Below are 16,168 nucleotides of genomic sequence, written 5' to 3'. Positions count from 1 at the left end.
GACTCTCTGTGCTTCCTGCACCTGGAAATCTATTTCCTTCTTCAGCTTTGGGAAGTTTTCAGCCCCAATTTCATCAGATACATTTTCTATTCCTTTCTGTCTCCCATCTCCTTCTGGGACCCCTATAATGCAAATGTTAGTATGCTTGATGTTGTCCTAGAGGTGCCTTAAATTATCTTCATTTTTTAAAATTTGTTTTGCTTTTTGCTCTTCTGATTGGGTGATTTTCATTATGCTATCTTCCCGATTGCTTATGCATTCTTCTGTATCACCTAGTCTGCTATTAATTCCTTCTAGTGTATTTTTCATTTCACTTACTGTATTCTTCAGCCTAACAGGTTCTTTTTTATATTTTCTACTTCATTATTAAAATTCTCACTGTGTTCATCTATTCTTTTCCCAAATTCAGTAAGCATTCTTATTTCTGATGCTTTGAACTCTTTATCTGGTAAATTATTTATAGGTTTTTTCAGCACCTTTTCTTCTTTTTCTTTTGTTTGAAACATATTCCTGTCTTCTTATTTTAACTTTCTCTGTCTCTATGAAATTAGATGAAACAGTCTCCCAGTCTCGAAAGGGTGTCCTTGTGTGGGAACATCCCTATGCAGTTTGCACGTGCCCAGTGGCTTTGGTGGGAGAACTGGATCTGAAGTAAGCATGCGTCACGTCTTCCCCTGGGGTGTGCTGGAAGCTACCATCTTATGGGAGGTAGGGCTAGAGATGGAGGGGCTAGAATCAGAGCCAGGTGTGAGCCAGGGCTTCTCCTGTGCTCACTGGCTATCACCTCCTTATTGGGAGTGGGGTTGGGGCCCAAGATGCTGGTGCAGAAGACATAAGGGTTAGGTCCAAGCTTATTCAATTCCTTCTAATTGTGTGCACTTTCCTTGGCAGTGGTACCTCTGCTCTAGTGCAGAGCAGCACCAGAGCCAGAGGGACTGGAGCAGGCATCTGGTGCAGGCTGGGGTACACCCTGGGATGGTTGTGGAAAGCCACCCAGAGTCCAGGCAGTTTTCAATCTGCTTCTTCTGTGCTGTTCCTGGGAGTAAGCAAGCTTATATGTGTATGCTTCATGAGCAGAGGCTTGGTTTCTTACAGCCTTCTGGTAAGTCCCACTGGGTTTCAAACCAGCTAAAGGGACTTGTCTTCCTAGTGGTGGACCCCAGGGTTGGGGTGCCCAATATGTGGCTCAAACCTTTCACTCCCTGTGGACGATCACCTGAGCCTGTGATATTTCCTTCCTCTTCTGTGTTCCCTGCTAGGGGTGCGGTGCGGTTCCTGGGCAGGAGTTGCTCCATATGTAGGTGTGTTTTTGATGTGTATGTTGGGGGAAGTGAGCTCAGAGTTCTCCTACTTTGCCATCTTGATCTCCCTCTTGCGTTGTGACTTTTGTATCAACCTGGGTAATAATATAGCCTAAGTAGAGGAGGTGATACATAGGGATTTGTGTCCATTTACATGCATGTAGATATCACTTAATATTTATTGAATTGCATAGACCAAGATATTTACATATATGTCCTCATACTCTAACTTTCTTCTCTCCTCGCTACTATTATTACCATTCCCCATGGTCAAAATTAATAAAGAAAGATTATGAAGCTAATGCACAGTAAGATACCAGAGATGTGATTAAGATAAGTCTGAGTATCACTTCAAAGGTTTTTAGAAAACATAACTTTAGGCCTTAGGACTCTAATATCAACCCTGAGTGTACTTTTTAGGTCCAGAGACCCACCTTTTCTGTGTTCAGTTTTCCTTAAGTAATGAGGGTTTCCTGTACAAATTCAGGTGCAAGTAAAAAAGGCCAGAATCTCAAACACTGTATTAAGCCTGAAATATCATTCGAGACATAAATCAAACTCTAATTTGGATAGTGGGTAAGAGCAGGGATTCTAGGATCAAACAAGTCTGGGTTAGAATCCTGATTCTACCATATAGGAGGAATCTCCTTAACTTCTTAACTTCTCTCTGCCTTAGTTTTCTCATCTGTGAAATGGAGATAATAATAGAAGCAAACTCATAGGTAGTTGTAAGGTTTGGTGGAATAATATGTGTGAATTTCTTACCATATCTGGAACATAGTGAGGGCTCAATCAGTGTAAGCCCTTATTATTATTATTGTTGTTGTTGTTATTAACTACTAGGTTATCCTGCCGTACCCTCAGCTGTAATACTCCCAACTTTAATCTCTACAACTATGCTAACTCTCTGTTTTGGCTTCTGTTCCTCCTACCATTATATTAACTGACTTTTTCTGCTTTATTAAAAAAAAACTTCTCAAGTGAAAGGAACTGATTCATTTAGTCTATCACCACCTTTGTAACGTGGAGTTCTTATACCAGGCCGTTTCAGAGCCTACCATGCAGTCTAGCAATTGACTGATCTTGGGTCAGGTGCTCAGCAATCACCAGGCAGGCTGGTATAGCTTATGAGTAGGAAATCCCTCAGAAGGGGAATGCAGGTCTGTCAGGCACTCTGGTGCTTCGTAAAAGAGGATGGGGAAGCATGTACCTGCCGTGTGGCTTGAAAGGGAGTACAGAAAAAAAGAGCCAAATTGTAATACTTTAATTAATAACAAATATGGTGCTTAAATGAGTCAAAGTTATATTGTTTGTTTAGGTAACTCATCGTTAGTGAGTTTGGGCAGCCAGGAAAAGGAAGTTTGGAAATAAAACAACAGACCAAACAGGTCACTCAGGGCAAAACCTGTTTTTGTGATGTATGACTAGAGTCTGTCCAAGTTTCTGACAAACAGTTGTTACCTAAAGAGGAACAGAATGTGGAGTCAGCCTTTCAGAATCTATTGACTCTAACCTCTTGTGAACTATAGTTAGTTATGCAGCTGCTTGGAGAGATTTCTTCCCACGATAGTCTGACCTCAAGTGCTCTCAAGGTCATTTTGTGCTGAGTGTTTTTACTATATCATTTGTATTAATTCTTTTAGGCTAAAGGTAGAAAAAGAAATGGTAACACTATTTTTTAATGAATCAGTTGGATGGCAGGGAGGGATGGGCAATTTTCTTGGATCTACAAAGCTAAGTCCTAAAGCTCCAACTGGAAAAATAGTGACAGCTGTTGGTTGTTATATATCCTTTAGAGATAAGGTTCTGATGTGCTTGGCATCTACCTGCATAGTGACTGTTAGAGGCTTATATTTCTAGATACAGAACAAGTCAAAACTATAGTGGAAATCCTTGAGAATCAGGAGATTCAAGTCCTGGTTTAGTCACTACTAGCTTTATGTTCTTGGAGAAGTCACCTTAACTCACCAGCTCCAGTTTCATCATCTGTACAGCGAGGGGTTAATAAGATGATTCTCATCACTCTCACAGTTCTAGCACTGCATGATTCAGGCTCATGGCTTCTTTTCTTTTTTGTATTAGTCCATTCAACCTTTTGTTTCCAGATCACACCATGCAGTTTTATGCCTCTATCTTTTGAACCATATATATTCTTTGCTCATTCATTCATTAACTTCTGTATCCATCCTTTCATTTATTGATTCTCTAATTCCACATTTATTGAGTATATACTATTTTTCTAGCAGTGATGTTACAGAGTTTACTGACATGATCTCTACTCTCAAGATCCTAAAAGTCAAGTCAGAATATAACCATATCTCTGCCTGCTTTTCCAGCCTCGTGTTATACCATTCTCTTTCTTTATTGGATTTCTTTAATGTTTTTGCCATGCTTTCTTCTTCCTCAGGTTTCTGCACATTCTTCATCCCTTCCACTTCCCTGTCCCTAAATTCCCATGCCTGAAAATGCCTACTTATCCTTAGGGCTCAGTCAAAAGTTCTTCCTCCTTTGGGAATTAAACTCCCTAGGTTAGACTTTCTATCATGTGCAGTTGACCCTTGAACAACACAGGTTTGAACTGTGTGGGTCCACTTACATGGATTCTTTTCAATAGTAAAAACTGCAGTACTACCCCATCCATGGTTGGTTGAATCTGCAGGTGCAGAACCTTGGATAAGGAGGAACCTTGGCTAAGGAGGGACAACTATAAGTTACGCATGGAGTTTCAGCTGTGCAGAGGGTTGGCTCCCCTAACCCCTTCATTTTTCAAGGGTCAACCATATTCTCATTAATTATGCTTTCTACTTCTAGCCTGACATTCATGACACTATAGTAACAACTTGGTAAACCATTACATATGTCCATAATATGTCCAGAAAGAAAACTTTACTTCTGGATAATATGAATGTACATGTGTCCCCAAGGATGCTTCAGAATTCTTATTTTCCTTTCCCATCTATCTGTTCATACAGAGTCCACCTCTGATGGACATAATATTTCTTTCCTTTATGGTCTTCCTACCTTTTTCTCCTTTTATTCTCCTTGTCTGATAGCTTCCCCTTCAGAAGGAGATTCCATTTATTGTCCCCTGAGGAGTTGGAGGGAGTGTTGTATTTTCAGGTTTACATATCTTTGAAGGTTAGTTTAGACCCTTAGGTACTTCAGAGTGAAAAAGCTACAAGACAAACAAATTGTTCTGTGCCTAACCTATTATAACTTAATTTCAATGTGTTAACTGTGCTAATAAATATTTTGTTTCTTTGCTCCCCAAAAAACAAAAGAGGAGGGAAATAGAGTGAAGGTAGGGAAATTTGTTTTGCCTCATTGTTTAGTATTTTTTTTCCTGCTAGACTTAGTTTTTGTCAGGGCAGAGACCAATCTGTCTTATTCACTGCTGTATTTCCACTGTCAGGCACAAAATACATGCTTAATAATATTTATGGGATAAATGAATGAATGAATGAAGGGTGAAAAAAGATATACTAACAAACTGATTTTTACCCTACAGGGTGAGATGTTCTATAGCATAGATATATGATATCCCTATTTGGGTATATTATATTTAAAGAAGATAATGTACGTATTATAGTTTTGTAAATCCTAAAACACTATATAGCTACTTTGGCAAGACACTGATAAGCTCTATACTGCAGTGGTTCTCAAAGTATGGTCCCTGGGTCAGCAATATCAACATCACCTGGAAATTTATTAGAAAAGTAAATTTGGGGCCACATGTTAGACATACTGAATTGGAAATTCTAGGGTGTGGCCCAGTAATCTGTTTTTTAAATCAGCTCTTCAGGTGATATTGGTGCATGATAAAATTTGACCACCACTGCTCACAAGGGATAAAAAGTGAAGTGTGACTTGGCCTATAACTTTGCAAAGCTTAGATGTAGGGAGATAAAGCATATATACCAGTGACATGGGGCTGTAAGAATCACAAGATAAATGCGAAGTGCAAAGGCAATAGAGGGGAGGATGGGAGAACTGACTTGTGGTGGAAGAGGCTTCAGGGATAAAGAACATTTGAGCTGGAACTGCTGAGTCATGGTCCATAAAACACTCTAGATGAAGAGAAAAACAAAATAAACAAATAAAATCCCTGTAAACCCAGAGCAAAACAAAGAAAATCCTACAATTATTCTAGACATAAAATATCAGTTTGTACTAGTTAAGACCACAGGCTTTGGAGTTAGACATATGTGATTCCTATCCTGGCACCAAAAGTTATGAGCTAAGCAAACTGGGCAAATTTCTTAACTTCTCTCTTCCTGAGTTTCCTCCTTTGTAAAGTAGGTAAAATAATAGTTCTTATGTCATAGGATATTTGGGAGTAGTAAATGAGATAATGTATTACATGTAGTGCTTAACATGCTATGGTAAAGTCTTGATAAATGGTACTTATTATTATTACTAACACAGAAATAAACTATTGAAGTTTAAAAGTTGCATAAGGGGTCTTCATCTAGACAACCAGGAAGAATTTACATCTTCTATTTCCTAGATATAATTTTCATGCTTTTTTTATTTTAAAAAAATTTTTAATATTTATTTTTAAGACATTAAAAGAAACTTTGAAACAATCTCAAACTTGAACGTTCAATGCAATAATTTTTATCTCGAACTATTTGAGAGTAATTGGTCAACCTGTTGTTCCATCACCTCCTGATACATTAATGTGTATTTCCTGTGAACAAGGAAATGTTCTCCTATGTAACTGCAAGGTAACCAACAAAATCAGCAAATTAACAAATGTCCCAATAAGATTGTGTTATAGTGAAGAATTCAGTTTAGAATCATATGTGGCCTTTAGGTGTCATACCTTTTTAGTTTCCTTAATTCTGGAATAGTTCCTCAGCCTTAACTTGTTTTTTGTGACTTGGACGCTTATGAAGATAGGAGTATCACAGAAGCAAGGCTGTGTTCTTTTCACTGTATCCTATCGGGTGGCTCATGATTATATTTGCTCCATTTACTCATGAAGTTTACTTTGAATACTCGATTGATGTGTTCCAGGTTTTAGGCTTCTCCGCTGTGAAGTTACTCTTTTCCATTTTGTGTATGTTTTTACGTGTACATGTTTACATCTATATGAATATTTATGTGTATTAAAAACCATGAGCTCACACTAATCCAATACCACATAGTTCATTATAGTTTTCTTTATTTTCATATTTTGACTCCCTTTTCTGATAAACTCTCATTATCCTTATTTTGTTTACTTATTTGGTCAATCTCCCTATATGTAACCAATCTTCCATTATCACTGCCACAGACACACTTCTTACCAAACTTAGGTTCTCACAACCCTCACTAGGCCACCCTTCTGCACAGATGACCTCCTCACCCTATGTAGCTGTGACAAAGCATCCCAGGCCTTCCCACAGCATGGGCACCCTCCTCATAGAGGTCAGGCTTTGAGCCAATGCTCCAACAAAATCTGAACTGTTTGGCCCTCTTCAACTTGTTTTGGTTTCAACAGCTCACATCTGGCTACCTCTCTGTGAGAACTCCTTCCTTAGTCTGTCAGTCTCTATAACTGCTCTGGGCCACCTTCACATGTTGATGTCCTCTTCACCCTCCTTGAGCTCTGGCACCCTGCTCTGAGCCAACATAGCTCCTTTGCTCAACCTCCACCACCAGAATAGGCCTTGCTCTACTTTACCTAATGGCTTTAGAACTGAATTGTTCAGTAAGGAAGGAAGGGGAAGGTAGGGTAGGGAAAGGAACGGAAAAGGAGAAAGGGAATGGGGAGAAGAAGAGGAAAGTAAGAGGAGCTCATAGATGTATTTTTCGATAAAGCAAGAGTAAGTATTACTATTTTCCAAAGATGGTGAATAGAAATATTATCATGCAGTTTTTCTCATCTGGGAATAGGTAAGATGGCCTTCTTGTTTGATTATGGGGTCTGTGTGGCTTTCCAGCTGTTTCAAGATTATTGCACAACATTAGCTCATCTAAAAGAGAACAGCAAAGCTTCCTGTCACACTTGTAGACTGCAATGGATTGGATAGTTCTTGTACCATAAAAACCATCCATCTGTAGGCTGGCTTTCCACTCTCACTTCAGAACAAAAGGTAGTATACTTTATTTAACCAATGTAAAGGTAAGCTACTAATAGCTTTAATATATAGGGTAGTATATTTTCTAACCTGTACTTTTGTATTTGGACATATGATTTTCCCTCATGCAAACCTTTTAGATATTGGGGAAGTTGGGAAGAAAGGGAGGTGACATGTTCAATGGCTCTAGACTTTATTTTTCTACATTTTATTTAAGCAGTATGTTTTAGTAAGTTGAGTTAGCACAATAGATTGAAAGCTTAATATAATGGATATGATTATACCTGTGCTATAAGGATATGCATATGATAATTTTACATAATTAATATAATCTATCAACTCCAATCAATTATAATATAATTATGTCATTTGTGTATAATAATGTAATTATATATAATGGAAATTATACCATAATTATAATAAAATATTATCATAAATTTTATAGGAGTATACTTTCAATAATTTTTACAATTTAAAATTGGTCTTTCAGATAAATTGGTACACTGATGATGCAGAACAGTATTCTTTTTGAGATTAGCCATCAGCTGTCACTTCTTGGACCAGTTCCAAATGAAGTGATTACAGACTGTCATTTAGATCAATCCTTTTGGAGTAGTGGAATGTGACACTTTTCTCAAGTGGTAGTTGACATTAGGTGTTTAATCTGCCAAAGAAACACCCTTCACCTCATGTTACACGTAGAAAAGACAAAGCTTTTGGTATTCATCAATAAAGCTCTATATAATCTTGTGTTATAATTCAGAACTATATGTCCAAAATAAGAAAAAAGTAAAGAACAAAGTGAAACAAATTGAAAACAAAAAAGAAAATACTTTGGCAAGTTGTAATAAGAGTACCTGTGTACCAGATTTAAGGAGATGAGAGGGACACTGTCTTTTTGCATATCAGAGACAGAATTTTATTTTCCTACTTAACACATGGCGCTATCTCTAGGTATAACTTCTCTCTGTAGACTGAATACTATTCTGGTCTCATCTGAGTTGTAGTTGTATTGATCATAAAATTGCATAAAATCACCATTAAACAGAATATTAAGTAAATCTGTGCTTACGTGCCTGACAATAAAGTTTCCCTCACAGTCTGGTTTCTTATTTCATACCTATCTTGTCATCTTTTTATCTTCTGCTTCTTATTTTCTGTTAAAGTCATCTCCAATTCCACAGGAAAAATCGTTACAATAGTATTGCATAACTAATATTTATTGAATACCCTGTATTCATGGCATGTGTAAAGCAAACCTGAATTGTTGATGCCAATTATGCCATCTGTAATAACATCTTTTTAATGTTTAAAATTTAACATTGTCTCCAAACTTAACTATGCTGACCGTCTGTGGCTACCTCTATGTAGAAGCGTTTTTGCCTCCCCTTGGTATTCATCAGCTAGGAAGATATGGTCCTTGGAGCCCAAACTCTCATTCTGTTTGAGTTTCCGTTGATGGGGAGAGAAATTCAATAGCTTCTGCTAAGCACTGTGCAGTTGAGATTAGTTAAAATATTCTTGGTAACAGGCCTTGGAAGGTTTTTGAAAGAGTTTCTTAGGTTTGGTTTTCCTTCCATCTGGTGATCTGAAGAATTTCCTAAATGATATTTTAGTCCTGCATTTACAATGAGATATGCTAGTTTTAACATCAATACCATTCAATTAACCCCTAATGTTCCATTAGGCATATTACTGAGCATGATGTAGCAAAAAGAGTGTAGGCTATTGTGCCAAATGTAGATTCCAATCCTAGGCTCGCTACTGCACAGCCCTGTGACCTTGAGTAAGTCTGTTTCTCCATCTTTAAAATATAGGTGTAATAATAATGCCTCATAATATGATTGCAAGGACTAAGTAAAATAAATGATGTTTCAAAGTGTGGCTGCCTAACATATGGTGGGTAAACGACAAATGCTAATTTCTTTCTTCCTTTCTTCCCTCAACGAGCAATATCAATACCTAAACGCAGACTGGGAGATATATGGTTTTTTGGGGGGTGGGGAGGAAATGTGGAATTTATGCAAGAATATGGAGTTTAAAACTAAGATCATACCATTTTACCTATAGTTTCTTATCTTTCTAGGATTTGTAGAGTTTACATGGTAAACCTTTGTGAGGTTAAAAAGGATGTATAACATTCCTGTATCTTGGATGATTGATGTGAAATTGAAGTTTAATTATCTCTTAGATATGGAATAAGACGTACCTGGTGGTAGTTTGGGAATATAAGTGCTGATAAAAGGTAGCTGATTTGCATTAACAATATCTTGAGTTTATTTAGTGCCTGCTTTTTGAGCACCTTGAAGTATCACATTTATTCATCAAAGAGGTATTTTGAATTAAAGTTTGTTTTAGGGGTTGTATTTTTAAGAACCTTTTTTTTTTGAGGCAAAAAAATACTACATTTTGCTTCATGCACATCTTATTGCATTTCTATTAACATTTCTGTTTTAATTAGTTACTTTTTTTACTTGTAAATAACAGTTTTCTGCCTCCTTTTCAAGTATTAATTCTACTTTATTGCTCCAAGTGTTCACTCTTAACTGTTCTGGAAGAAATGACTCCTACCTAAGCATATTCTGTGTTCAGGTTTCCAGCATTTAATGGGACCTCCTGTGTACACAGTATTGTTCAAAGATGATGTATTAATCAAAAGAATAATAGCATTTATTGAGTGTGTTCTATGTAACTGTTCAACTGTTTGAAGTACTTATGTATGTAATGTTTTTAGGTGAAAAACTGAGGCTTAAAGAGTTTAAGTGTCTTGCTAAAAGTCACACATTTAGTAAGTAGCAGAGCCAGGGCCTGTCTGACTTCAGTGCTCGTGCTTTAACTTCTAGATTACTATACTACTTCACTTTTGCACTACTGATCTACCTCTCCCATCACATTCTGCACTTTATACTTTGCTCCCCTTGGGGTCTTTTTTCTCTAGATATTTCTTAGAATGTTCCTGGATATTTCTCAATGCTATACTTAGCCCTGATATCTCCTAGTCACCTTCCCATTTTTAAAAACTTTATATTTTGAAATAAGTTCAAATCTACGGAAAAGTTGCAAGAGTAGTACAGAGAGCTCCTGTATATTTACTTTACTCAGATTCACCAATTGTTTACATTTTGCCCTATTTGATTTATCATTCTTTCTATATGTGTGTCTTTCTTTCTCTGTATATTTATATACATACATACATACGCATGTGTATGTGCATATTATTAATGAACCATTTGAGAATGATTTGGGGACATCAGGCCCCATTATGACTAAATAATTCAATGTCTGTTTCCTAAAAACAAGAATATTTCCTTACATAAATAGTGCAGTTATCAAAATCAGGGAATTTTACATTGATACAAAACTATTATCTAATGCACAGTCCATATTCAGTTTCAGCAGTAGTCACCAAAATATCTTTTATAGCTATGTTTCCCCAGTCTATCAGGATCTATCCAGGATCACACATTACATTTAATTGTCATGCCTCTTTTTTCTTTTATATTTTGTTTATTTATTTATTTGGCTGTGTTGGGTCTTAGTTGTGGCATGCGGAATCTTTCGTTGTGGCACGTGGGCTTCTCTCTAGTTGTGACATGGGCCCCAGAGTGTGCAGGCTCAGTAGTTGCAGCACATGGGCTCCCTAGTTGTGGCGTGCAGGCTCAGTAGTTGTGGTGTGTGGGCTTATTATTATTGCCCTGCGACATGTGGAATCTTAGTTCCCTGACCAGGGATTGAACCCACGTCCCCTGCATTGGAAGGCGGATTCTTAAACACTGGACCACCAGGGAAGTCCCTGTCATGCCTCTTTAGTCCTCTTTAATCTGCAGTTTCTTGACCTGAATATTTTTGAAGATTCCAGATCAGGTATTTTGTAGACTGTCCTACAGTTTGGTTTCATCTGATGTTTCCTAATGATTAGATTCAGTTTATGCATTCCCGGGAGGAGTAACACAGAAATGATGCTATATCCATCTTGGTGGTTGATAACAGGAGGCTCCCAATGCCAGTTTGTTCTAATTTGTGGGGAGATACTTTGAGACTATGTAACATTATGTTCCTCACCAAAATTTTACCCACTAGTTGCAGTGTCCATTGATGATTTTCTAATTCCATCATTTCTTCTATATTTTTTAACGGGCATTCTCCTGTAAGGAAGAGCTTTCCCTTCTCTTCCATTTAATCACTCATTTATTTTTATGTCAGGATGAATGCAGAGATTTTTATTTTACTCAATAGGTTATAATCTATTACTATTATTAATTTACTTTAATGCTCAAATTGTTCCAGATTTTGTTAGTAGGAGCCCCTTCAAGATGGCTTTCATGCCTTTTTGATATGTTCCCATGATTTTTCAGTACTTCCTTACTTTCTGATGCAAGTCCCAGGTTCATCTTATAGTTTCTCTGCTGTAGCCCTAGAGCGAGTCTTTATCCAAAAAGCCATGGTTCCTTTTAGTAGAAGAAAGTATTTTGAAACCAAATTTCCTTCCCTCATCCCTTTTTTCCTTTCTCCCTCCTTTCCATTCTCCCTCCTTTTCCTTCTCTGCCTCCTCTTCCCTCCCTCCCTCCCTCCCTCCTTCCTTCCGTGCTTTGTCCAGGTATAGAAGAAGCTCAATCATATCAGAATATTATGGAAATTTGTTTGAATCTTTTGTGTGAAAGCATTTCCTGATTCTGTGGTCTTAATTCTTCAATATATATTGGGTTTGATCATGTCTTTGGACTCTGGGTTTCACACTCATCCCTGCTATGGTTTGGGCTCCTTTTTTCCCTAACTTGGTACTTGATTTGTACCTATCACTGATGTTGCTTTCACTCTCTTTTCTTGGCTGTAAAATTTAACTTATATTTTCTTTTCATCCACATTTAACTTTAGCCTACTCCTCATATTCATATTTATTCTTCTAGTCCCAGGTAATACACTTAAAGAACCTTGACTGGCTGCCAGACTAAGATAGGACACTTACTCCATTGATAAGGACTTTATTAGAAATTCTGTTACTATGCTTCAGTGTCTAGTAGTCTTGGGCTCAAATGGACCAAGACAATGATAAGTTTTTATTTTGCAGAAGTATGGTATCTGGATGCAGCATAAGGAAATTGGATATGAGCATTTATCCAGCTACCAAATAGAACCAAATGTTCAGGAAAAGCTAATGGAACACTAAGACTGCACTTTGTAACATCTTTAAATATAGCAAGCTCAACTGTGTTATACTGTTTAGCTGAATTCATAATCAGGTGTTTGGTATGGGAAATCCTGCAGAGAAAAGGGGATGCTAGAAGAAGCACAAGACATATGTTTTAAAAGAAGGTACATCTTACAAAGATTACCATTTCTTTATTGAGGCTGTATGGTGAGAATCCTCAGCTCATTTCAGTGAATTCTTTGGTGAGTTACAGCCATATCTGCGAATCACAAAAAAACAAATGAACCAACAATAACAAGCTCCAAAGAGGTTTCTGGTTGGCAGGCTGGAGAGATGACTGTAATTGTTCCCATGAATACTATGTGTAGCAACATGATAGCTGGGATGGGAGGAAGCAAAAAAGAGCCTTTCCCCAGTCACTTTTATTCCAGCCTTTGAGCTAATAGATAAGAAAGTATATAAATATGTTAAACATCTTGCATTCTGGTTACTTTTTTGTTTTACTGTGGTTAAGTAGATAATTGCAGAGCAATTTGTGAGTCATACTAGGAAAAAAAATCTCATGATTTAAGTCATATTTTCTTAATTTAATTCAAGTTGTGTAAAAGGAAATCCATTTCTCAGTCACTCACCATATTCACAGTTTGTCCAGTGAGTTTTGGCATTAAAAAAATAATCAAATCTCCTTCAAATGAAACAAGGTTCGCCACTTCTGAGGATATTAAAAATAAGTTCCTCGGATGCTGGAAGGCATATCTCAAGGAGGATCTCTAAGGATCTTTTGAAGAAAGAGCACCATCACTGAAATAAGTATGTCATGTTGGATTGTCTCTGCTTGGAAAAAGATGAAATATTTTGAGTATATGAGTTTTTAAGGGTATGCTTAAAAAGACAGTTCTATTTACTATGAATTCCCTTGATCATGCTGTTTGATAGTTGAAGACCCCGCTGCGGCAGAATCATCTTTACAAAGGCCAGATCTCATCTTTATGGAATGTAGGTTAAAACAAAAGAGAGAGATTGGACTGAATAGATACTGTCTAAGATATCACCTGGAAGTTGATTTTTTTCTGTTTTAATGTGTCCTAAAGGCAGAGTACTGAAATGTAGTTCCTTTTAGTTGACTTTGTAGGTAATTGAATCTGAATCAATTTAGTCAATAATATTCACTAAGTAGTTATTATTATTATTTTTCAATCAACAGGCAGAGTTCTTTTCTTGTCAACTTGCTTCTCTTACTGGGATGTCCCCTGACCCCTCACTCTGAAGAGAAAGAGGATTGTAATAACTCAGTAAGGGATGTTTGAAATGAGAGTATGAAGCCTTGGGTTCTAATCACAGAGGTGCTGTTTCTTACGTCCAGTGTTGCTGGTGGATCAGAAGCCATTGGCACCACCTGGGAGCTTGTTAGAAATACAGAGATCCAGGTTCCATTCCCGAGTTTAGTCATAATTTGCACTTTAACAAAATCCCCAGGTGATTGAGATTCATGTGTATGTTAGAGTTGGAGAAGCACTCACCTGTAAATTTGATACTAATTTATAGACTATTTAAAAAGTAATTGGGAGGTCAATATGGGTGTGCCTTCAAGCATGTGAGGAATTTATTTAGAATGTATCCTTAGAGGTGGCAAAATGTTTTCATTTGAGGGAGGACTGTGCAAAATAAAAATTGCTTGCAGTTGTGATCAAATAGTCAAGTAGTCAAATCACATAGAAACATACTCCCAATAATGTGTAGGTTTTCTGCAGTCCTGGGTGTGAAAAGGTTTGACTTTATTCAATAATGTTTCTTCTCTATGAGCCTTAAATAGAGAGGGCTTCCATCTCTGGGCTTCCGTCCTCCCTCCCTCCCTCTCTTCCTTCCTTCTACAACTTTTGAATTCATGTAGATACCCCCAATTCCAAGCTAATACCAACTGTACTTTCTCATTACCCTCTACCATTTGGTGGAGAAGGCTGTATAGAGGCCAAAGTCATTACTTGTAGGCCCTTTCAGCAGACAGAGTTAGGGAATATATGTATTTATACTAACCTGTGTGTATGCATATTTGTAAATATTTCTCTATGTATCTATTCATATCTCTGCCAAACAGGAGTCTGTAATGTTGTCTTCAAATCTAATCCAAAATCATATGACTCAGTCTAGTACGACACCCCACCCACTTTCTTTTTTGTAACTTCCTACTCCAACAGTGAGAAACCTGCCTCCCACTATCTACCATCCATTTATTTAATTTTCATTTCTAGTTATATATGTACATTGGCTTCAAAACTGTTGACTTGGATTCCATGAGGAACAAATTTACCAACTAGAGTATAGACTAGGATGCTTTTGTGTAGTTTCTTTGTCTTTGGTTCTACAGTCTCTACTCATTTTTAGGTTATCAACTTTTTCTCCTACTGCCTTCAGTGAGGTTATTTCATTCATTTGTAATATAGTTAGATTCTTTTGTCACAGTCTGCACATCTTGGGATTCCCTGACCTCCTAAATGATTTTTTAAATTTGCATGTATTTGGTTTACTCTTTGTGCTGTAAAATTCTTTGGGTTTTGCCAAATGCTTCTTGTTAGGTGCCCACCATTACAGTATTATTACAGAAAGTTTTCATCACCCTGTGCTTTACCTATTCAACCCTCCTCTCCTCTCCCAGAGCCTCTAGAAATCACTGACCATTTTATTGTCTCTTTAGTTTTGCTTTTTCCAAACATTATATAAATGTAATCATACACTATGTAGCCCAGCTACCTGCCTGGCATTTTTAAACTTAGCAATATATATTTAAGATTCATCCATGTTTTTACATGGTTTGATAACTCATTCATTCTTATTGCTGAATAGTATTCCATTAAATGAATTTACTACAGTTTGTTTATCCATTCACAAATTGAAGGATATTTTGATTTCTTCCAATTTTTGCAGTTCTGAATAAAGTTGCTATAAGAATTTTAATGCAGGTAAAAATGCAAATTTTTAGGATTTCCTCTATTTTTGTTGTTTTTCTTTGAATACATATTTATGTAGTTTTTTTAATCAGCAAAATTTTCCATATACATGTACATGGAGAAGCTATATGTGAGGTGGTATATGACATTTTGATTTTTCCCTTGCATTTCTTTACAGATATTCAAGAATTTTATGAGATGACATTGCTAAATTCTCAAAAAAGTTGTGAGCAGAAGATAGAAGAAGCCAATCAAGTTGCACAGAAATGGGAGAAGACATCCCTTCTTGCTCCATGCCATGATAACCTTCAAAAGTCTGTAGAGGTATATTACTGAAACTTTTAAAGTACTAAATATTTATTTATACCAGTAAATACCAAAATTATTTATACCAGTAAAGAAGTAGTAGTTGTTAGTAGTGGTAGTTGTTGCAGTAGTAGTAATCATTATCAACAAATGTGAACAATAATAACAGAAACTTAGCTACATACCATACTGCCAATATTACATACCAATATTACATACCATGCTGTATATAATATTTACAGTTGAAAATCCAGATTTTGCCAAAAGATAAAATAGGCATAGGAAGGACATGATTCTTCATATTATATAAGTGAGTTCTGTTATGAGTATTGTCATAGTTTGAGCTGACTCAAGTATTGGGTGGGCCAAAAGTTTCATTCGGTTTTTTTCTGTAAGATGACT

At 36.8% G+C, this 16,168-nt stretch overlaps 1 protein-coding gene across 2 annotated transcripts in view; it reads left to right on the top strand.

Annotated features, from left to right (window-relative positions):
* The window catches only part of LOC149748752 (disks large 1 tumor suppressor protein-like), a 588,852-nt gene that overhangs the window by 325,660 nt on the left and 247,024 nt on the right, over nucleotides 1-16,168 (top strand). For both annotated transcript variants that reach the window (XM_089914186.1, XM_089914187.1), the window contains exon 3: nucleotides 15,639-15,784. In XM_089914186.1, coding sequence (XP_089770312.1) covers nucleotides 15,639-15,784 — 146 coding nt within the window. The remainder of the gene's footprint in view (nucleotides 1-15,638; nucleotides 15,785-16,168) is intronic.

The sequence above is a fragment of the Delphinapterus leucas genome, chromosome 7, assembly GCF_059928025.1.
Source record: "Delphinapterus leucas isolate spDelLeu-1000000601 "Yukka" chromosome 7, BTC_Dleu_Yukka2, whole genome shotgun sequence".
NCBI classification, from domain to species: domain Eukaryota; kingdom Metazoa; phylum Chordata; class Mammalia; order Artiodactyla; family Monodontidae; genus Delphinapterus; species Delphinapterus leucas.
Note: the sequence above shows the minus strand (reverse complement) of the source record. Positions and strands in the feature narration are given on the sequence as shown.